The sequence below is a fragment of the Camellia sinensis genome, chromosome 8 (assembly GCF_055761805.1).
Source record: "Camellia sinensis isolate YWXY chromosome 8, ASM5576180v1, whole genome shotgun sequence".
Taxonomy (NCBI): Eukaryota; Viridiplantae; Streptophyta; class Magnoliopsida; order Ericales; family Theaceae; genus Camellia; species Camellia sinensis.
The window spans coordinates 70,777,192-70,801,194 of NC_138968.1; the positions used below are offsets into that span (position 1 = coordinate 70,777,192).

General features: G+C 33.1%; 2 protein-coding genes across 2 annotated transcripts; both read left to right on the forward strand.

The window, feature by feature from the left end:
* The first annotated feature begins 1,611 nt into the window (after window positions 1-1,611).
* LOC114264754 (uncharacterized) lies at window positions 1,612-2,313 on the forward strand. The gene has a single exon (XM_082885255.1). It carries the CDS (start codon window positions 1,612-1,614, stop codon window positions 2,311-2,313), a length of 702 nt encoding a protein of 233 aa, XP_082741381.1.
* Window positions 2,314-2,316: 3 nt separating this feature from the next.
* On the forward strand, window positions 2,317-5,594 carry LOC145797827 (uncharacterized). Its single transcript, XM_082885256.1, has 6 exons — window positions 2,317-2,516; window positions 2,599-3,038; window positions 3,123-3,721; window positions 4,229-4,933; window positions 4,990-5,134; window positions 5,356-5,594. Exons 1-6 carry the CDS (start codon window positions 2,317-2,319, stop codon window positions 5,592-5,594), a joined length of 2,328 nt encoding a protein of 775 aa, XP_082741382.1.
* Window positions 5,595-24,003: the final 18,409 nt, after the last annotated feature.

Sequence of the window (24,003 nt, forward strand, 5' to 3'; positions counted from 1 at the left end):
TCAAATCAGAATATGCCAACATTAATCTTATAGCAGAATTTCAGAAAAAGGGTATGGAGAATATTTTGGTAAGGGATGGATGGGGTAGGGATGTGCTGATAACATTCAAATCAAAGGAGGAAAGGAAAACACTTAGGGGGACCACAAAGGAATGGGTACAGAATTGGTGTGAAGAAATAGTGGAGTGGGAACCGGGGCTTGTTAGAGTCAAAGAACGTAAGGTATTGTTATGCTGCTATGGAATACCATAGAATATGTGGAATAGAACCACATTGAATAGGATTGGGAGTATATGGGGTGAAGTAATTTGTATTGAGGATGATCTATTCAACCCAGCATCATTTGAATGTGCAAGGATCCAACTTGGAACCATGAGTATGGAGCCAATTAACAAAGTGATCAATCTGGAATGTAAAGGTTCTGTTCATTCGGTGAGAGTGTGGTAACAACAATCTGGAGTATCAAATCTCATGGTAAAGATGTGTAACGGTCGAAATAAGCTTTGTGGGGAAGAAATCTACAGTACCAACCAAGGTGAGAAGATTGGAGTAGGGGAAAATGCAAGAGATGTGGCTATAGAAGATGATGACTGGGCTGATGAGTCAGCACGGCAACTAGACCAGCCTCAGGACATGTCTAAAGGGGATGTGTCATGTGGAGATAGGAGGAGTATTAAGGTGGAGAAGGAGGTACCTGGGAGAACTGAAACGGTGGTGGCAGAGTCGGCTGGTATTGAGCTCGAGGAGGGAGCAGAAGGCATTATGAAGGTAGCTGGGTCTATAGGCAATGGTTGTGTGTTAGAAAATCCGAAAAGTTTTGATTAGGCTATAACGCATGGTTTTGTTAGAAGTTTTAGTGGGTCTAGTTTACCTAAACCTGGAGTGGAGCTAGAGCTGGATCCGGGCCTGGTTTTTGAGGTGGGCCGAAGAGATGGATTAGATAATAAGAGCAAAGGGGAGGTGCAAGCCCAGGTTTTGAAGTCTGACTTACACTGTGGGCTTAAAAGTGTAGTAGGGCCTGTATTGATCTATTCAGACATATCACAGACCCAATGTGATGCTATATGCTTAAGTAAAGAGATTATAAAGAAAAAAGGGAGAAAGAGTGTTGTCCGAAAATCAAGTGGTAAGAAAATTAAAGAGATAAAGAAGGGATATCTTCAGTTTACTAGAAGTCATGGCCACAATGGAGCTTCATCAAGTAAATTAGGCCCAAAAGAGGCAATCTGGAGAGCAGCCACTGCGGTAGCATCAGTGTCCTTATCATATGCCACTGGAGTGGCTAGAGACAGAAAAATGCTTAAAGAGGCTAAAGAAACTCTACATCTGGGAAGACTATTGGGAGTAAATTACAAAGGTAAAGAAGAGGAAGTGTTATCCAAAATTGTGGAGCTAGAGGCACAGGATAGAGCAAGATTGAGAGAGGGCTCTGATGCTGCAGTCTAAAGTGTAGCATTGGGGGTCAAAGGGCAGTGATAAAGGTTAATGATGAAGGTCTTATCTTGGAATGTGAGGGGTCTAGGTAGGAAGGAAGAAAGGAGTAAGATAAAAAGCATGTTGAAAGCTAGAGCGGTTGACATTGTTCTGTTCCAAGAGACAAAAAAAAGCATTTATGTTAGAAAATGAGGTAAAGGAATTATGGTCCAGGGATAGGATGGAATTTATGTCAGTTGATGCTGAGGGAACAAATGGTGGTTTATTATGCATATGGGATCCTTGTGTGCTGCAGGTATCCAGTTGTTGCTGTAATAGAAGATTTATTCTTCTATCAAGTACCATATGCTTCTCTTTCGAATGTGTTATAATTAATCTGTATGCACCTAATGAAGTGGGCCTTAGAGGGAAATTTTGGGAGTGTCTCTTGAAGCTAAAAGAGGAGTTTTCAAATCCCTGGTGCTTGGGGGGTGATTTTAATGAAATCAAAAACATTGGAGAGAGAAAAGGGTGTTCTAGGAGGGAGAAGGGAATGAAGGAGCTGAATGATTTTATTGATAAAAGTGAGTTGAATGATTTGCCCCTATTAGGTAGAAGCTACACTTGGTGTAATGCCAGGGAAGGGGGAAAATGGAGCAAAATAGACAGAGTACTAGTAGAACCAAAATGGTTGGAATCTTTCAATTTGAAGTTGTGGGGGCTGCCCAGAGTTATGTCTGATCATAGTCCTTTATTGTTGATGGAAGATGAGAGAGATTGGGGTCCTAGACCATTTAGGTTCTTAACTGTGTGGTTACTACACCCAAATTTCTTACCTTTCGTGGAAAAATGGTGGTTGGAGCATCACATGGAGGGTTGGGCTGGTTTCATATTATTTTAGAAGATGAAGAAGCTGAAATTAGCACTTAAACAGTGGAACAATGATGTATTTGGTAATATAAATACTAAGTTAAAGCAAGTAGAGGAAGAATTTCACAAGTTTGATCTGTTAGCAGAGGCAAGAGAGCTTGAAGAGGCTGAAAAAGTTAGAAGAAGAGAGGTTAGAGTTGAAGCTAGTAGATTAAACAGAATGGTGGAATGGATGTGGCTTCAGAAATCAAGACTGAATTGGAATATGAATGGTGATAAAAAACACAAGATATTTTCATGTGATTGTTAAGTGCAGACAAGGGAGAAATGAAATCAATTCGTTAACTATCGGGGATGCAGTGCTTGATGATCCTTGTAAAGTGAAGCAAGAGGTTCTAGCTCACATTCAAAAACAATTTACTGAGGTTTGGCAATGTAGACCTATATTGAAGGGTCCCTTCACGTCCGTGAGGGATAGCCCATTTTTTGATTTGCTGGAAGTTAAATTCTCTAAGGAAGAGATATGGTGCGATGTTAAGGGCTATGATGGTAATAAGGCGCCAGGCCCAGATGGGTTTAACTTGGCTAGTATTCAAAAGTTGTGGAAGATGATGAAGACTGATGTGCGCAATTTCATGGCTGAGTTCCATAAAAATAGTAAGCTGGTTAAAGGAATCAACAGTTCCTTCATCACTTTGGTCCCCAAGAAGGAGAATCCAGTGGGTTTAGCTGACTACAGACCAATTAGTTTGGTTGGTTCACTATATAAAATCCTTACTAAGGTTCTATCCTCTAGGTTGAGAGCAATGCTTCCTTAAATCATTAGTGAAAATCAATCAGCATTTATTGGAGGTAGAAATATTTTAGATGGAGTGTTGGTGGCCAATGAGGTTGTGGATAGTTGGAAGAAAGCCAGGAAAAGAGGTTTGATCATAAAGTTAGACTTTGAGAAAGCCTATGACTCTTTGAATTGGGACTTTTTATTGTCAATGAAGTTAAACTTTGGGTTTGGTGAAAAGTGGGTGAAGTGGATAAAGGAGTGTATAACCTCTGCTAGATCATCTGTGCTTGTTAATGAAGCACTAACTGATAAGTGTAGTCCACAAAGAGGGCTCAGCCAAGGTGATTCACTATCCCCTTTCTTGTTCAACAAAGCAGCTGAGGGTTTAAGTATATTAATGTCAAGGGCTTTGGATCTGGAGTTGATAAAAAGGGTGAGAATTGGCACAGATAGGGTAGTTATTACTTATCTTCAGTTTGCTGATGATTCCCTAATTATGTGTGAAGCTGATGTTTTGGAAGTTCGTAATGTGAAGAGGATTTTGAGGTGTTTTGAGTTGCTGTCAGGTCTGAAGATCAACTACCACAAAAGTGTAATTAGTGGAGTGGGTGTTCCGGTTGAAGTTATGTCTGAAATTGCATCAGTGTTAAACTGCAAGGTAAAAAGTATGCCATTTCAATACCTAGGATTACCATTGGGTGTTAACCCAAGCAGAAAAGCATCTTGGAAACCTGTTTTGGACAAAGTTAGAAGCAATTTGGCCGGTTGGAAAAGGAAATTACTCTCCTTCGCTGGGAGACTCACTTTAATTAAATCTGTCATTTTTTCTTTGCCCATTTACTATCTGTCTTTGTATAAAATGCCACAAGGGGTTGGTAGAGAGCTGGATAAGATTTAGTCCTCTTTTCTCTGGGGAGGATCTGATTTGAGAAAGAAGATTCACCTAGTAAAATGGAAGGAAGTATCTAAACCAGTTGCGCAAGGGAGCTTGGGGGTTAGAAGAGCAAAGGAGGTCAATGATTGCCTTTTATTGAAATGGTGGTGGAGGTTTGGTGTTGAGAGCAGAGCTTTGTGGAGAAGAGTTATCTATAGTAAGTATAGGATTGAGGAGGGGAATTAGAGGCCTTTAATTAACCTTAACAGTAGGTGCTCTAAACTTTGGAAGGATATAGTATCAGGCCTTGAACAGAGCAGCAGCCTCATGGAGTTTTTTCTGGATAATTGTAAGGTGAAAATGGGCAATGGCAATAGAGTCAAGTTCTGGATTGATAAATGGTGTGTGAACTTATGTCTGAAAGATGAATTCCCATTATTGTATAGATTGGTAGTAAATAAGGGGGAGTCTTTATCTGCTATGATGGACAGAAAGGTGGATACTAGTAAGTGGATGTTCCAATTTAAAAGGGAGCTATATGATTGGGAAAGTGTGGAGGCCACCAGGTTGGTAAGCCAGTTAGAGGCTTGTCCTGTTTTTAGGCAATCATCCGAAGATACACTAGTCTGGAATGCCTCTTCAATTGGAAGATTCACAGTGGGATCAGTTTATAAATTTTTGGCAGATGGATTTGGCAACCTTAATCCTATCAGCAAAAGGATTTGGGTCAAGCACATTCCCCCTAGAGTTCAATGTTTTGGTTGGCTTGCATGGAAACGTAGGTTAAAGACTGCAGATTTTCTTATCAGGATTGGTGTTATGGGTGCTAATGCATCTTCTGAATGCTGTCCGTGCAAATCCGTGGCTAAGTCACTCAATCACGTGTTGTTGTCATGTACATTTGCTTGGAGAATATGGTCTGCAATGCTCAGATGGTGGGGTGTTCAAGGTGCTCTTCCACACACAGTGGAGGCTACTCTTGAGTGGTGGGCAGGGGTGAAGAGAGGATGTTATGGAAAGCTATTCCTATAGCTGTAATGTGGTCTTTGTAGAATCTTCATAATGAGTGTTTGTTTAGGGGGGTTGTCCCTAATGAGGCTGCTGTAAGTGAGCTTATTAAGCTTAGATTGGCTGTTTGGTTCAAGGAAGTGTTTAAGGTCCATATGTTCACTGTGAATGATTTTATCTCGAATCTGGGTTAAATTAGATTTTGCTTGGGAGGTGGTTCTCGGGGTGAACCTTGAGGAAGATTAGTGAGGGGTATTTGGTATTAACTTGGCCTACTGGTGTACTTACTGTTGTTATGCTGTTGTCCTGGCCTCTTAAAAATTATGCTGTTGTCTTGGTTCCTGATATTAGAGGAGTGATCCAGTTGCAGATTTCTGCTAATGTCTGCTGGAGGTATGTTTTGTGTGCAGATTTCAGGAGGGGAGTGATAATGGTAAAGCTGCTGAAAGCTGGTCTGGTGGAAGCTGGTAGATGCTGCTCATACAAGGCCTCAGAAAGTATCAGCAGGTGTTTATGGTCTTGCTTGGTATCTACTTCTGGTAGCAGATTAGAGCTGGGTTGCAGTTATGTGAGTTTGTGGAATTGCAGATCTGTGGGTTTCGTATCTGGCTTGTCTGTAGCTTTGTGCTCTTGTGGATTTGATCACTAGGACTGCTGATTTGGGCTAATCCTAGTGAAGTTTTGTTCTAGAAATGGGGGTTTAGTGGGGATTTTAATGATTTGGTTCCTGTGTTTGTTGAGCTTGCTGGTGTTGTGTCTCAAGGAGTGGTCTGATTGCAGAGCTTGGCTGGTTGGTTGAGCCTGCTGCGGGTGATCAGTTCTAATGGCTACTTCTAATCTGTTCTAATTTGATGGGTGATGAGCTTGTTGATCTGTTCTAATCTATTTTGTTTTGTTGTTCTATTCTAATGGCTGGTGATCTGTTCTAATGGCTGTTGCTGATCTGTTCTGATTTGCTGGGTTGTGTTTGATCTGAGTATGCATGCTGCTAGTGTTTAGTCCTTATCTGGTTGTTCTATTTTGATCTGGTCTAGATTTTGATCTGTTTTGATCTGATTTGTGTTTGCAGCTGGTGATTTGATCTGATTTGTGTTTTGCAACAGTTTTGGCTTGGTGTCTAGCAGTTTTGTTTTGGTGTTTGGTCTGTTCCTTTTGTTGGTTCCTCGCCAACTTGGAGGTGCTTGCTAATGTTAGGATGGGCTATTTGGTGCCAACCTCGTTGGAATGACTTAGCTCATTGTGATGCTCCTACACTCCTCCTCTTTCTTTTTTGGTGTAAATTTGTTCTTTGTTCCTTGTTCTAGTTTTTTCATCAATATAGTCTCTTTCTTTGCTAATCAAAAAAAAAAAAATATATATATATATATATATATATATATAAATTATAATGAAACAACACATCTTTAATTATATCAAAAGAAAAAAAAAATCACAATAGAGAACTAATATTAGAATGAGTCATAACTAATCATTACTTGATGTATAACCAAAAACCTCTTCAGTCATAAACAAAATAACAACCACAAGAAGTTATAAGTTATATCCAACATTACAATGTGCCATAACTAAAAATTACGAAAATCATAACTGCCACATATGATGGACACTTTTTTTTTGTAGTGTGCTTTATAGAATTTCTCTACTAAAATATATCGTTTCTATTTCAACTTATCTTCTTTTTTTAATTTTTCAATCCACCTAAAATGGTTACTCCTCAATATTTGTATAAAATTTAACCTCAAATCTTTTAATTTAAAATTCATATTTATCCAAATGAAATCTTAGCATTTAAGTTTAATAATATCTCATTGTTGTTTATTATGAGACTCCACCACTGATTTTATATATTTCAACTAGGCATTATGAAACATTGCAAGACTGAACTACAAAATGAATGGAAGATGATTTTATAACTAGTAATTTGATCTCATATAGTGAGAAAGATACTGTTTGAATTTTGTTGTCAAATCAATCATATATATTTTTTTAAATTATGAATAAATGTCTAACACAACGTCGACTTTATTTGGGATGTGAGTTGGCTTTTTGACTTTTTATCTTTTTGACTATTTTAGCCTAGGCTAAAAAGTTTTATTTGAGATGGGCTTTTTGACTTTTGTGAGAGAAAAAATAAAATGATTTTAGTTTGAGTGTGACATTTTGTCTTATGAATTTTTTAACCTATTTTATTTTTTTGTGACTATTTTAACCTAATAGTCTCCCCACCTGAGATGCCAAATGAGGGTTTCGTATATCCAAATTTAGAGATAGAGACATATAAAAAATAATTGTAAACTATCAATAGGTCTTAATATATAGTTGAATTTAACTTCCATCAAGTCCTATTGACAATATGTCATTGTAAAATCGTCGCTAAAAATAATTTTTTGTGACGATTTTTTGTATGTCACTAAAATTTAACAATTAGTGACATTTTTTATCACGATTTTTATAAATTGTCTTTAAAATTTACAATTAGTGGTATTTTTCTATGACAACATTTTCAATCTGTCTCTGAAAGTTGAAAATAATGACTTTTTTGGTGACGATTTTTTTTAAACTAATGCTAAACCTTATAATTAGTGATATTTTTTTTGATAATTTTTAAACTGTCTTTGAAAATTAACAATTAGTGACGTTTTTAATAGTGTTTGATGGAAAATATCATTAATTTTCACAAAACCTATTAAATAATAAGTCTACCTATTTGGACCTACACATAAGTCCCCAAAAAATAATTATTATTTGTTCATAATTTAATGCTGGCAATAAAATATACTCTGATTCATAATCATCTTTTTATACTTAAACTCTATCAATGCTACACTGAATTTTGTTTTTTTGGCAGAAATTAATATTTTATTTTAGTGTTTTCAACAATTATTTTTCAATTAAGAGTTGCATGTACATGGGTCTCCTCAAAGTTAGAATCCTAGATACAAAGGACTACACTTCGTACTTCCTGATTACAAAAACAAGCACAGTAGAGCTTGAGTACACACTACACAAACAAAAACACCGTACTCTTTCACATCGGACATGTTTGGAGAAATCAAGGAAAGAAGTTCTGAGTCTGGGGATCATAGGCTTGAAATTCCACAAGACATTAATATTCATGAGAATTGGCAAAGATATGAAACTTGACAGTGTCTCCATCCTTGAGAGAATGTTGAAGTACAAATTTATGCCATTTCTTAACAAAGAAACCTCTACAATCTGTGTTTGCTCCATGATTAAATTCCCAATCTCTTCCTGTTTGATCGCGTACATGCATAACCATTTTCCCGCGAGGGTTATTGTGCTTAGGTAAATGAACTGCAATCGTCTGAGGTATCTCAACGCAGCGTTTAACATCCGAAGCAGAGAGTTTCTTTGTAAAACATGGAAATTCCATTCTCCACTGTCTAAAAAATTTAATAAAAATAAGAAGAAGAAGATGAAGATGAATTAAAACAAAAATAAGTAATAGACATTGGACATGTGTGGTATAGTTCATTATAAGTAAAATGTTAATAATCAGAAAACAGAAATTAAAAATACTTATTTTTTAGTTTTCAGATAATCATTTTAAGGTATTTCTACAAAAACAGAAATTATATTAACAGTATCATACAAACTTTAAAAAATAAAAAATAAAAAATTAGAAACTACAAATAACTCAGACAAATTGAACCAAACAATCCCATTTTTTGTTTGTGAAAAGAAATGAAAGTTGAAGAAAAGTTACAGAATGTAGAAGAAAGAGGATTGACAGAGAAAAATTATTGTAATCTACTACTCACCAGTGTGTTTTGACAGAGGGAGAGAGAACCTTGTCAGCTCACTAAGCTCAGTGATGTTTGTTTGAAGTGAAACTCTTATTTATATACAGAGGATTGACAGAGAAAAATTATTGTAATTTATTACTAACCAATTTTTCAATTTTTTGAGGGGTTGTTTAGTATGTCCTAAATAAGTGTATTTTTTGTCTTTTTAAACTAAAAAGTTGAAGAAAAAAATATGAATGTTTGGATTAATTTTTTGACTTTTTATGAAAAAATATGCATTAAAAAATTATATAAATAAGTGTGTAGGAGAAGATAGGGTACGAGACCGTACAGATTGGCAGTGGAATCGGCTGGTTGAGTAGACGAGAAAATGTTGTCTCCTTCTCGAGCTTTGATTGGATGGTGTTGGTTGGCCCATGAGGGCCACCACGGGTCCCGTTTTTCTAATCGGAACTGTCCACTGTGTAGAATTCGTCGAGCACTATATGCTTGTAAAAAATCATATTTAAATCATGTTGATTGGATATTGACAACTATCTGATCGTGTTAGTTTTTTTTGTTAACCGTTAACTATAACATCATCCATTTTTATACAAAACTGATTTGATCATGTAGTTAACGATATCCGATAGACGTGATTTTTGACAGGCATATAGTACTAGACGAGTTCTACATATTCAACGGTTCAGATTATCAAAACGGGACCCATGGTAGGCTCCCACGGGCTTAATTTTACCATCCAATTTAGTGAATATACACATGAAATATTTTTTTTTCCCTTTCACTGACTTGTTCATCACGTCATTTTGTTGATTGGACCGAAAAGTTGATTTGTATTAATATTTGTATATTAAATTTTTAATATTTTTTTTTTGTAAATAGTGATAACTTTTAAATTTTTTTTGATAACTTTTTAATTTTTTTCTAAAATTACCAAATCAGGCCTAAATAACAGTGATGATCAATATCTATAGCAGTCAAATCGTGTGCCGTTTTCAGATATGATGCCAAATGAAATTTTGCAACTTTTTTCTGCTTGATAGTGACAATCAAATTATTATATTGCATTATCGTACCTTTTGTTTACTTTATTATAGCACAAAGTCTTCCGTATGTTCATTGTCTTGATGACGGCAGCATCATAAAGGAACAAAATGAAGTACTGTCATTACAATATACAAAAAGTACTGTCAATCACAAATTCATCAATTCAAAAGAGGGGAAAAAAAAAATCATTATATTAAAATAAAGGGTGCAACACAAGTCACTTGTGGGACCGAATGAATTAAAATAAAAAATAAAAAATAAAAAATTTAAGATACACACAATTAAAAATAAATATATCATGTATATTCTTAATTATGTTATTTTTTTAATTATTACATTATCTTAGTTATGATTTATGAGTTGTTTATTTATACCTCATATTGTATTTATTTATAATTTTTTTTTAGTTATGACTCAAAAGTATGATATTATGTCATTTTTTTTTTTTAATTAAAGGTGCATATGATACATACCCTTTAAGATATGTGCACTATACTGTTTTCCGTTTTAAAAAAATAAGATAAATTGCACTAACATCCTCTCTTTAATCTTGAAATAACACTTTTGTTTTGAATATAAGCTTATTTTGATAAGTTAAAAATTGATATTTTTTGACTTTTTAATTTTATTTTTTTTTGAAAAAAATATGTAAAAAAATAGAGAGGCGATGTGACGAAAAAAAGCCAAAAAGTAAAAAAAAAAAAAAAAACTTTTAGCTGAGTTCCCAAAATAGGCCATAGTTTATAAGTTGATGTTTTTTCTTTAATTACAAAAAACGTGTAGAAGAATAAAGAGGTAATATGAATAAGCTAATAAGCTGACTTTTTTAAATGTTGCCAAAAGAGGTCAAATGTAACAAATCCTCATTTTTGACTTAGTCATATTTATGAGAATTTAGATGATTTTAGTTTATTAAGCTTGCATCTTGTAAATTTTGATATTTTGTCTAAGTATGAGATCTTATCTTGTTTTGATGTTATTGTATTTTGCCTATATTGTATTTTGCCTAAGTATAAAATCCATGTTATGTTCCTTACTTTGTGTGTAGAACCTAGGCTATCCACCTTTGCTACCTCACACCTATGTCACACCTTTAAACCTCTTACATCTAGGCCATTGAGCGACAACGGTGTAGACACTCCATTTTTGACCGTCCTCAAGACTTGGACGTCACCGTTTGAACACTCGGTGATTATCCATGTTTGTGTTCGTTTGGAGTTCCTGGAGGTCTCGGCTACGCGCCCTGCCTCAGGATCTCCGAACATGACCGTTTTGTGTCTGGTTTTGCACCAAACACTTGTGTTTTGCCTTGGAAGGGGAGGGAATGCCTTGTGAGACATCCCCCCACACCACCGGCAGTGGTTGGAGGCCACCGGATGGATTTTGCTTCCATCGGCAATCTTTTCTGCCGGTCGGCACATTTTGTTGCCGGTCGGCACTCTTTTTTGTCAAAATACATTTTTGGGCAGCCGACCACTGTTCATCTACTTTATGTAGATATTTTGTGCCAGCTGTGATTGTATTGATTACCAAGAACTGAATAAGGTCACCATTAAAAATAAATACCCATTACTGTGGATTGATGATTTGTTTGATCAATTACAGGAAGCACGAGTCTTTTCTAAAATTTATCTCAGGTCGAACTACCACTAACTCAAGGTTAAAGCCGAAGATGTGGAGAAAACTACTTTCCAGGCAAGATATGGCCATTATGAATTTTTGGTAATGCCTTTTGGAGTAACCAATTCTCCTGCTGTATTTATGGATTTAATGAACAGAGTCTTTAAGCCATATTTAGATAAGTTTGTAGTTGTTTTCATTGATGATGTCTTGATCTATTCCAAGAGAAAATATGAGCATGAGAATCATTTTGAGACTTGCCTTACAAATTTTGAAAGACAGAAAACTGTATGCTAAGCTTAGCAAGTGTAAGTTTTGGCTTTTAAGCATTTCATTTTTGGGTCATATGATTAATGAAGAGGGTATTTCTATTGATCCTAGCAAAATTGAAGCCATTGTAAATTGACCGAGGCCAACTAATGTGTCCGAGGTTCATAGTTTTCTAGATTCAATAAGTTACTAGAGAAAGTATGTGAAGGACTTCTCAAAGGTTGCAGTACCATTGACACAGTTGACTCAAAAGAGAGCGGTGTATGAATGGACGAAGGATAAAGAATTAGCTTTCCAGGAGCTAAAGACGAGGTTAGTCACAACCCCGATTCTTGTACCACGATTAGGTAATGAGGAATTCTAGATTTATAGTGATGCTTCACATAGGGGTTTAGGTTGTGTATTGATGCAAGATGGTAAGGTCATAGCATATGCATCTCATCAGTTGAAACCTCATGAAAAGAATTATCCCACCCATGATCTAAAATTAGTAGCCGTGGTATTTGCTTTGAAAATTTGGTGTCATTACTTGTATGGAGTTTCTTGCTAGGTTTTCGTAGATCACAAAAGTCTGAACTATTTGTTCACTCAGAATGAGTTAAATATGAGGTGGAGAAGATGGCATGAGTTGTTGAAAGACTATAACATGCAAATTCAGTATCACCCAGGTAAAGCTAACTCAGTGGCCGATGCTTTGAGCAGAAAGTCTGTTAGGAGGTTGGCATGTTTACTCACTAAGCAGAAGAGCATACTTCGGGATTTGCAAGAATTAGATATTGATGTTGTACTTCGCCGAGATAAGGGAATTTTAGTAATGATTTTAGTAAAGCCAACTATTATTTATGAAGTAAAGGCAAGATAAATGGAGGATGAATTTTTCAAGAAGGTAGTTGATGAGATTATCACAAGGCCAAGACAAAGATACATTAGTGAGAATCAAGTACTAAAGTTTGAGGGAAGATTGTGCATGGCCGATATCCCAGAGTTAAAAAGGAGAATTTTGTAGGAAACTCATAGTTCTAGATTTGCCATTTATCTAGGAAATACCAAGATTTACTAAGATGTGAAGTAAACTTTTTGGTGGCCGAATATGAAGAAAGAGATAGCCGAGTCTTTATCACAATGTTTGTATTGTCAACAAGTGAAAGCAAAACATCAGAGGCCAGCAGGACTTCTTCAACCTTTGTTAATTCCCGAGTGGAAATGGGAACACAAATCCATTGATTTTATTGTGGGTTTGCTGAGGACACAAAAAGGTATGGATTCAATTTAGGTTATTGTTGATAGATTAACTAAGTCAGCACACTTTTTGCTTGTTAAGACTACATTTAATGTCGACCGACTTGCTTTATTGTGTATGAATGAGATTGTTAGACTTCATGGCGTATCGATGTCTATTGTTTCAGGCTGAGATCTAAAATTTGTTTCTAAATTCTGGCAGAGTTTATAAAGAGCTTTGGGAATCAAGTTGAGGTTTAGCATTGCTTTTCATCTTCAAACTGATCAATAAGCGAAGAGGACGATTCAAACATTTAAGGATATGCTCAGACTATATGTATTGGACTTCAAGGGAAGTTAGGAGTTGCATTTGCCATTAGTAGAATTTGCTTACAACAATAGTTTCCATGTTACCATTGGCATGGCACCATATGAAGCTTTGTATGGAAGAAAGTATAGATCGTCGATTTGTTGGACCAAAGTAGGGGATAAAGCATTGATCGGTTCGGAATTAGTTCAAGTGACAACCGAGAAGATTAAGCTCATTCAACAAATAATCAAAATCGTTCAGAGTCAACAAAAGAGTTATGCTGACCAAAGAAGAAAATAATTAGAGTTTTAAGTTAGGGAACATGTATTCTTGAAAGTTTCACCAATGAAAGGAGTTTCAAGGTTTGGAAAGAAATGTCAGTTAGCACCTCGTTACATCAAGCCATTTGAAATTCTTGAGAGAGTTAACTCTGTTGCCTACCAACTTGCTTTGCCACCAAAATTAAGCCAAGTCCACAATGTGTTTCATGTTTTGATGTTAAGGAAGTACATTCAGGATCTGACACACGTAATTGATCATTTCGGGATTTTGGTTAATGAAGATTTGGGTTACAAGGAGAAGCCGATATGAATTATTGATAAGCAAGTGAAACAGTTAAGGACTAAGTCTATACCAATGGTGAAAATTGAATGGAAGGAGCATTACAGCAAAGATGCTACATGGGAAATAGAAGAGAAGATGAAAATCCGATATCTGGAGTTATTTTTGGGGCAAGATAACTTATGTTTAGGGACCAAACTTCTTTAAGGGAGGTAGACTACAATAACCCTTATTTTTACCTTAGTCATATTTATGAGAATTTATATAATTTTGGTCTGTTAAGCTTGCATCGTGTAAACTTGGATATTTTTTCTAAGTATAGGATCCTGTCTTGTTTTGATGCTATTGTATTTTGCCTAAGTATAAGATCCTTATTTTGTTCCTTGCTTTGTGTGACCTCCACCCATAGTTCTAAATATCGGCCGGTACGTACGTACCGGAAAATCGAAGCACCGATTTGGATATAGACCGATATAGCGGTGAGAATGAAATTTACAGCCGTAACGTCCGAGTCTCGGTACGTGGTGGCCTGAATCTGATAAATATAGCGATACAGTCCGATATACGTTGGTTGTCGCCGATACGGACGAAAATTCGGGCAGAAAACCTGCAAGATCTAAGTTTCGTTGGGCTGTGGAGTTCACTTCGATCTTCAAGCTTCTTCAAAGAAGATTTTTCCCTAAGTTGCAAGTTATAATTTGTTCTTATGCTTATGCTCTGTTTTTGGTCAACCTAAAGCTACTATGCTTTGTTTAGTTGTTGGGCTAATGTTTACGTTTTTTTTTTCTTCTTCTTCTTCTTCTGTTTATTTTTTTATACACCTACACTACACCACTGTTTATATTAATATATATATATATATATTTCTATTTGGATTAGTGGAAAGGTTTTTTTATTTTTTTTATTTTTGTGCTATGTTTTTGTACTATGTTTTTTTTTTAATTTTTTTTTATTTGTGTCTTGGTTTGATGTAAATGCTTAAAATTTAGATTTATTTATTTATTTATTATTTTTTAAAGAGGTTTATTCTAATCAGTTTTTTATTTTTATTTTAAATGTATTATTGTTACTAACTAAATTAGAATTATAATATTTGTCAATTGAAAACTGTTATTGTAAATAATTGAAAGTTATAGTTGAGGCTAAAATAAATACATATCATTTAGTTGAAAATGAGTCAAAAGTGCACCTACATATCAAAATTTTGATTAAAATGTGACAAATTAAGGCTAAAAGAGTAAAAAAAAAAAAGCACAAAATTGAGTTTTAGAGGGATTGTTAATGGTTTTTAAAATTTCACGGCCGCGACACCCGATTCTCGATACGTACCGGCCGATACTACCGATACCGATACTCCGCAATCAATATCGATATCGATACCGTTATGTTACCCGATACCGCGATTTAGAACTATGGCACCACCTAGGTCGAGGTGTGCATCACCTAGGCATCCGAGATCCTTGATCCTAGAACCTTGCAGCTGTGTTGAGCACCTTCTTGCCGAGTTATACACATTAGCCAACACCTAACAACGTTGTTCCATGACTTGTACAACTTTGGCCGAGGTGTGTCAAACCTAGGCTAAATATTACCCTTCCTAACCGAGGTTAGGAAGACCTCATCTATCATTTACTTGTCCGAAGTCTATGTTTTAATCTAGGATCCTTGCCTTGTCAGAATACCCATACCACCTTACTTGTTCTATACACTTTGACCTACTATTGTCTGTTCATTCAGACACCTTTTTGAGAAGATTTGACCAGATAATGCCACGTGTCCCAGTAGTGGGTATTAGTCAGTTAGTAGTTGAGAAACCTATATCATTTGCCATATCTTTGTCTTAGAAGTGGGAGAAGTTCTAGGACAAAAAAGAGGAAGTTCTTGGAGGAAGTTAGACTTTTCAATCTTGATTTTCATATCTTGAACCATTTGATTTGTGTTTTGAGATTAGATTCTTGATTTACTCTTGTTGTTTTTGATGTTAATCTGATCACTTTGCATGATCTAGCATGATTCATGAGCTATGCATTGATTTAAAGTTTTGTTTTAGAAAGAGAAAGTGATATTCCTGTATTCTTAAAGAAAAGCCATGATTTGATCCAAAAGTTCATACCAAGTTCTATGTTCTTGTGTTTGTTTCCATGAAATCTTCAAATATGGGTACCTCAGTCCATGTTTTTGAACTCATATCATGAAATATCAAAATTTTGAATAAGAAGTTATGATTTTAACATTCATGTTCTTTATGTTCACGTTCTTCATGTTCTTCAAGAGGAAACCCAAATTTCCAGACTTTATTATTCCCTAAGTGTGGTCACTGAGATCTACTCTCGTCTAGCTTTCACACCTAGGCCAAGCATTGCATCCCACCTCGGCCTACCTTGCATAATCACTTGCACCTTAGTCTACCCTGCATGAGCATCTAGGCCGACCACAGTGCATCTTTGCCAACACCTTGTAACATCCCGAGTAGGCATTCCACATCTCAGCCAAGGAGACCACACCTCGGTCAAGAGGTGTGAAACCTCGACCATGACCTCCTAAGTTCACCAAGCTAGGCCATTTCGGCCAAACTCATCTCTGTACATCCATTCCTAGACTTGGTTTATACCCAGCAATCTTTTCCATAAAGAAAAACGTTGATTTAACTTCCAGAACATGTTTTGCTCTATTTTGACTTGGTTTTGGAAAGAAATGCCGAGATATATTTTACGCATTTGAAGCTTGTTTTGAGAGTGGATTGCATAACCATCTTTGAGTATCTCTTCTTGTCTTTTTGAAGTGCATTCAATGGGACTTGTCATGTATTTGTAAGTCTTGGATCTTTGCCTTAATTCCCTTCGACTGAAGAGCTATCATGAGTGGTATCTTTAATAAAGTTATGTTATAATGTTTTAAATAAAAGTTTTACTTTGTTTTGGAAAAGTATCTAATCAAGCATGAATGATTATCCCTTAGTCTTCATATCAAGTATTATGTTTATTTTGATAACATTCTTGGAAGGTCCTTGTGTGCCAGGAGACTTTAATGCAATTAGTACCTTTGTTTATGATATCTCCTTTGCCACCGACGGGTGGGCTTGTCTAAACGATTTCAGATCGAGTATGCATTTGTTTTGTCAATGAATGTTCATCCTTTGTATTATGTAGACGTTAATAAACATCCTATGATGTTTGGAAGCCTTTGATTGATGAACTTTGTTCATCCTTTGTTTTATTACAATCAATGATATGTATTGGTTTGGTAAAATCTCGATTATAATTCATTCAAACCTTATTGCTTATATCATTTACTGACTTTTCAGTTCACCCTTTTCCCTTACATATATGTAGGTGATAAACAAGAAGGCGATTTCGCCTAAGACTTTGTTTGGAAAATATTTTGATGTATGCTTTTGTAATCATCTTAAGATTATGCTTCTTAACTTTATAGTTCATTTCTTTCGTATGTTTTGGCTTGAGAAGCGTTTTGATGAAGATGTAATATCAAGTGTAATTTATTTGTATCTAAGTTGTAAAACTATGTTAATATGTATGTCATTTCATTTAATCTATACACAACTCTTATGGATTAATTTGATTTAAATTTATTGCTTCCGCACATGTATGCTCCATATGTATAATTTGTATATATGAATCTTTGTAAGTTGGCCTTCAATAATCTAAGATTACTAGCCATCACGGCATCATTCTATTAGGGACAGAATGGGGTCGTAACATCGAAAACCCCTTCTATTCTTCAAACTCATACTAAAACCCCGTATCAGTTAACACTGGGCTCATTTGGGACATTGGCTATTTTAGTTGACTTTTTAATTTTTTGACTATTTTAGTTTGGTTTAAAAAGTTGTGTTTGGGCATAGGATTGGAATTGCCATGTAAGCTTTTGTTTACCGACGGTTCGAATCCCTCTCTTTCCGTACCTTTACCTAATGTACCAATGTTTGACTTTTTTTATAGTTGATTTGATGGTTCTGAGAGAAAAGTGAAATGATTACAATTTAGATGTAATATTTTGTCTTATTGAATATTTTAACTTATTTTGTTTTTATTTGCTAAAAAAAAAAATCCTACTTTCAAATAGTTGTTTTTTAGAACATGGAAAATATTCATATTAAAAATAATAACATACAAAACAAGACCCCATAGGGCCATACAAACCATACGACAAAAGTAAAGAAAACAAACAACAAAAAAATAATAAATTTGTCAAAAAAATCAGTTATGATTTAGGGAAGACCACTGATTTTTTCAAAGATGTAGTATGGCAAGCAAGATTTGCTTGAAAGCCTGATGTCCCCTTCGACGTCGCCCTTGTCATTGCTAGCCAACTTCGCCACTGTCGCTGCCGTACTTTGGACACCGCTAGAAGTTGAAGATGAAGAGGAGGTGCACCCACAATGGTATGGAAGAAAACTCTAAACTTTAAACCCTAAACTTCTTTAAGTGTTTTTTTTTTTTTTTTTTTTTTTTTTAAATATTGAGGGGTTGTTTGTCAACCTCCTAAAACAATATATTTTTTGTCTTTTTATCTTATTTTGGTCATATCACCTCTGTATCACATTCTTAGGGGTGTGCGAGATGCAGTTCGGACGGTTTGAAAGTAAAATTATAAACCAAATAACGAATTGGCAAATAATCAAATCACAGTTTGGGGTGGATTGACGGATTGAAGAATATTCTTAACCAAATTATCAAGCATTTGCCTAATATACATAACACTAATTTGTATAATATTTTTCATATATATAACACAAACTAATTTTACATAATAATTTTTATATAACTACTAATTTGTAACAAATTTCACATCTTAAATCTCTTTCACACTCACTTTTACTTTGATATTTTTTATAGGTCAAAAAATATATATGTATTAATTATAGTGGAGTGAAACAGTTTCAAAAACGAATTATAAATTTTAAAATTTAATTTGCGATTAATAGATAGAATGATATAGATTGATACAAATCGATACGATTTTATTAGATTAGCCAATATTTCACACTCCGGGTGAGTAGTGGATATTTCGATTCGCCCAAACTGACCAAACTGAACCAATCCACCGCATTTTGGACGGATGCATGATGACTAGCAGACGGTTGCAGATTGATTTTTTCAAATCCGCCTGGTTTTGGACAGATGGTAGATTTGAAGTTCGTTTGGCCGCAACTAAACCACCATACCACGAGCACCCCTAGTAATTTGTAAGATTTTATATTTTCAATTTGTTTTGATATTCTATTTGTGTTTTCAATCGAAAAAAAAGTTTATATATTTTGTTATGTTTTCAATTTGGAAATATTTTTATCAAATGGCAAGAGTTGATATTTTGTATTTTTGCGTGGACAATATAAGGCTTAATTTTGTCATTTTTTTTAAATCAAATAAAATAGTTTTTGAATTAAAAAAAATAATGAAATAGTTTTGATAATGCATGATTTTCTTATATGTATTTATTATTGGTATTTGATAATTTGCTTGATAATCTTTTAGTTATGGTGAGTTGGATTGTTATCTAAAAAAAAATGTTAATAAGTTATTGTATTATGTTCAAAATTTGTAAAAGTTTAAACCACCAAACCGATTCGCATATATCCACCAATCTGCTTAATCCGTATTTGTCAATTCGACGGATGGATAGAGATTGATTTTTTCCAATTCATCCATCCAACAAACGAATGACAGATTAAAATTTTTTCGATCACAATCAAATCTCGAACACCTCTGTTTTATCCATCCTACAATTACACATATTTTTATAAAAAATAAAAAATTATCCATTCTCAAACAACCCCATATAGTACATTGTCACATGCTCCTTTATTTAAATTCTTGACATGTTCTGAAATAAAATATTGATATAAATATGACAGGTGTGATAGGTGTACTGATCTAGTGATTGATATAAATAATACTACATTGTCTCCTTTATATGAGAAGTTATTTGGTGGTTTATGAATATTATTGCACACCATTCATCTAAAAACAATATTCAAATGTCTCTTCAAGGAAGACAAAAAGGTAATGAGTTGCACTGATTCAACCCATAATAATCAAGTTAGAGTACCACATCATATTGCCCCAGAGCAGAGAATAATTTTCCCCTTAACATAAATTCTTGACATGCTCTGAAATAAAATATTGATATAAGTATGATAGGTATGATAGGTGTATTGATCTAGTGATTGATATAAATAATTCACCTACTTTCTTTCACAATGATTGTGATACCATTCTTTTCTTTTTGAATGTTTTGTACTTTTGAGAAAGGTCAATAGAATCCGAGACTTTCGCAGAATCAAAAACAGTAAATGATTGTCTATTCGGGGTCGAAAATTAAGTTTATTATTTTTAATTATAATTTGTTACGACATTTAAAGTATTTTTATTTTTAATATGTTTTTAATTATGAATCAATTATTTCACTTATACGTCAATAGATTTAGAAAAGAATTAAAAAAAAATTGTTTTGTATATAATTTTTCATAAATAAATAAAGAGTAAATTATAATAAATCTCTTATGATTTAGTTATATTTTGTCTTTCTAAATTTTAAAACTCAACAAATAACTACTTTAAAATATTATCTTATTATAGTCAACTCATTTTGTTTGTGATTTATATAAAATCAGAATACATATAAAGTGCATGACATATTTATGATTAGATAAATGTATTATCATCCTAAAAAAATTAATAATAGATATTATTAGCTTAAAAAATCAATAAGTGTTTCAGATGATTCACACATAACTTGATTGCATTTAAATTTTTAACAATGGCAACTCTAAAATTTTTTATAGATGAGGTCGCATCAAGTTCTATATTTTTTTTATAAAAAATTAAACTAAATAACAGTTATTTTCACTATAAGAAATTAAGATTTGAGAGACAAAAATTTAGAGACAAAGTCTCTTTTTAGGGACAAAATATTTTTATTGTTATTATTTTACTTTTAGTGGCAAAATTAAACAGATAATGATGAATCCTTAACCTTTTGGGACGAAAAGTTGTCTCAAAAAGAAACCTTTTTAGGACCAAGTTATTTTTGTCCCTAAAAGTGCATTTATTAGAGATATTTTCAAAACTTTGTCCCTAAAAGCTCATTTTTTTAACTTTTCCAGACGATCTTTTAGCGACTATTCTTGTGGCAACTGAAATTAGTCTCCAAATAAATTTAAAATTTTAGAAAAAAAAAAATAGTCTCTAAAACTCTTATATGTTGTAATGTTTGTTTGATTTTAAATTTTTTAAATTAATTTTTTAGTTCTATTTTTTATTTTTATTAATAAAAAATATTAATTGGCTTGATAATTTATTAATAAAAATGGTCATTTGTTATGAAAGTAAAAATTTCAAGTACCATTATGTTAATTTTCAGAATTACATGAAGTAATTCATATTTTAAGCAGACCTCAAAAAATATATTTGTAATTTATCTAAATATTTATAATCTCAATACACTCGTTACATATTTTTAAAATGCTTTTCTATTTTTTAATTTATTTTTTTAATATTAATGACAACTAACAATTATTTTTAATATTTTCTTAAAATTATTGCTAGTTAAGTGGTAAGAATCTTATTCATCAAACATTAGGCTTAAGGTTAAGGCCAAGTTTGCCTAAACTAAAAAAGTGCACTTATTTCATTTTTTTATCTTTTTTGGGTCACATCAATCAACATCTCCTCTCTACTTTTTCTACACATAATACAAGAAAAGTCAAAAAGTGCACTTATTTAGTCTTCTCAAACTTCTCACTTCTTTCTTTTATCTTCTTCTTTTTTTTTCTTTTTTTTTTTAATAGAAAAATGGGCACTTGAGAAAAGGAGATAAGAAGCTTCAGGAAACTAAAGTTTTTTTTTGTTTTAAATAAAAAAAAAATGGACACTTTACAAAAGGAGATAATAAGCTTCAAGAAACTAATTTTTTTTTTTTTGTTTTAAATAAAAAAATGGACACTTAGCAAAAGGAGATAAGAAGTTTCAGGCCACCAAGCGATTTGTTCACACTTGGCAAAAGGAGACAAGAAACTTCAGTATGTCAATTTTTTTTTTTTTTTTTTTTTTTTTAAAAAAAAATAGAAAAGTGGACACTTAACAAAATGAGATAAGAAATTTCAAAATACCAAGCTATTTGTTCATTTTATATATAATTAGCTGTTGGCACACACGATAAGTGTGTAATTAAAATAAATAAAAATAAAATAAAATTTTACTACATATGATATGTTAGGCAAGTAATAAGAGTCTTGTTTAGTAAATCTAAGGTTGAAGATTTCAAATCTTATATTGTAATCATCAGTTTAATCTTTTTTTTTTTTATTTTTTGGTTTAATTTCAATTAGAAAAATGGAAACATGTTCGATAAAGAGAAGTAATCAAAATTTGGACATGTTGACTTTTATGGGTTGTTTTGAAAAATAGGTTAAAAATTGATTTTTTTTATTTTTTTTAAATATAAAGATAATATGATTTATTTTTTTTTAAAAAAAAAAAACCTAAAGTTGCCAAAGTGGGCATAGATATGTAAGTATGAATAACAGTTGGGTGTTTTTTCGTGCTGATGTTATTATTTTTTGAAGTTATTTGCCGTCATTACAAAACCCCACACGACCCCAATCTTTCGGTAGAGTCAAACTTCACTGCTCTTACATTTTTGTCTTTGTCAGAACAATATACTCACAACAAATAAGAGGGTGTTTGGGAAAATAGTTTTTGGCCTAAGCATAATTTGACATCCTTTATAAAAATATATTTTTGAGAAAATTAATGATAAATTTAATTTAAAAAGTGCTTAAAACATTAGGTTTAGTGTATTTTTTTGGGAAAATGTTTAGGATCTCAAATTGTGAGGCTCGAATGCCTCGACTTCCTCTTCTGTTTTTTTCCTTTTTTTTTATTTGTTGGGATGTGTTGGTTTCCTTTTTTTTTTTTTTTTTTTTTTTTCTCTCTCTATTTATTGGGCTCTGTTTGTCTAGTTTGTTTTTTATTTAATTTTTTTTTGAAAGGGTGGTTATGTGTAAGGATGTGCCAAAAAGTTAGACATTCTGTACTAACTCAGCCTGTATAGTTTAATAAGGTGAGTGAGTTGGGGTTGAATTGGTTGGATGATAAAATTGATTGATCAGATAGGTTGCTAGTTAAAATTTGTTAATTTCGTTTCATATAATTTTGTACGTTCCTACTATATTTTTATTTCAATTAGCAGGGACTTGTACAAAATTATATAGAATAAAATTAACAAATTTTAGCAAGCATCCTAACTAATCAGTCAATTTTATCATCCAACCAGTCCAACCTAGGCTAAATTGCTGTTGGATATCTAGTTTTTTGGCACACCCCTACACATAACCACCATTCAAAAAAAAAAAAAAACAAAACAAAACAAAACAAAACAAAAACATAAAAAAAAAGGAAGAGAGAGGAATTAGTGAGGCATTCGAGCCTCGACAATTCGAGGCCCCTAGCATTGCCGATTTTTTTGTTGGTGAAAGGTCCACCATTTGTGAAATAGTTTGGTGAAAGATACTTTTATTTGTTTTGAAGGACATTTTATTTTTAATTTTACCATTTAATTACCTATTAACTTTTTTTATCTGTTAAATTTTTTGACTATCTGTTCAAATTATTTTCTATCTATTCAAAATTTTCATCTATCTTTTAAAATTTTTATTTATCTATTCAAATTTTTTAACTATTTGTTAACAAATTCTAACTGTTTATTCATATTTTTTCTCTTATCTGTTCAAATATCTGATTAAATTTTATTATCTATTTAATTTTTCTCTGAATTCGATCTGTGGATTCTTTCTCTATTTGTTTAAAATTTTCAAAACCTCTATCTGTTAATTCTTTATCTGTTGAACAGATAAAAAAAAATATATCTAAGAATCTAAAAAACATATAAAAAAAAACACAAAACATAGAACAAATATAAGAATCTGTTTAAAATTTGAACAAATTAAAAACACAAAACACAACAGATCTATTCATAACAACAATTTTTTCCCATTCTTATATGTATTTACAGACTTGTCAAAGAATTCTGGTGGTAATCAATCACATAATACAGTTTGTTTAGAGTCTCTTAACTTAGTGAAATTGAAAAGAACACACAATCCATGTCCATGACAAAAGTTGATAAAATTCCAAGAAAGAAACAATAAACAAAAAAATATAGTAATTTTTAAACAATTGAATTAAGTAAGACAAACTCAACTCAAGAAATAACTACAAGCAAAATAAACTATTCATCACATA

What these genes read in the sequence shown, in the direction of transcription:
- LOC114264754 (XM_082885255.1), top strand. Translation starts at nt 1,612, where the DNA reads ATGTTAGAAAATGAGGTAAAGGAATTATGGTCCAGGGATAGGATGGAA.
- LOC145797827 (XM_082885256.1), top strand. Translation starts at nt 2,317, where the DNA reads ATGAAGAAGCTGAAATTAGCACTTAAACAGTGGAACAATGATGTATTT. An exon ending in CATCAGTGTTAAACTGCAAG is followed by an intron (nt 3,722 to 4,228) that starts GTAAAAAGTATG and finishes AAACTTTGGAAG; the next exon opens with GATATAGTATCAGGCCTTGA. An exon ending in TGATTTTATCTCGAATCTGG is followed by an intron (nt 5,135 to 5,355) that starts GTTAAATTAGAT and finishes TTTTGTGTGCAG; the next exon opens with ATTTCAGGAGGGGAGTGATA.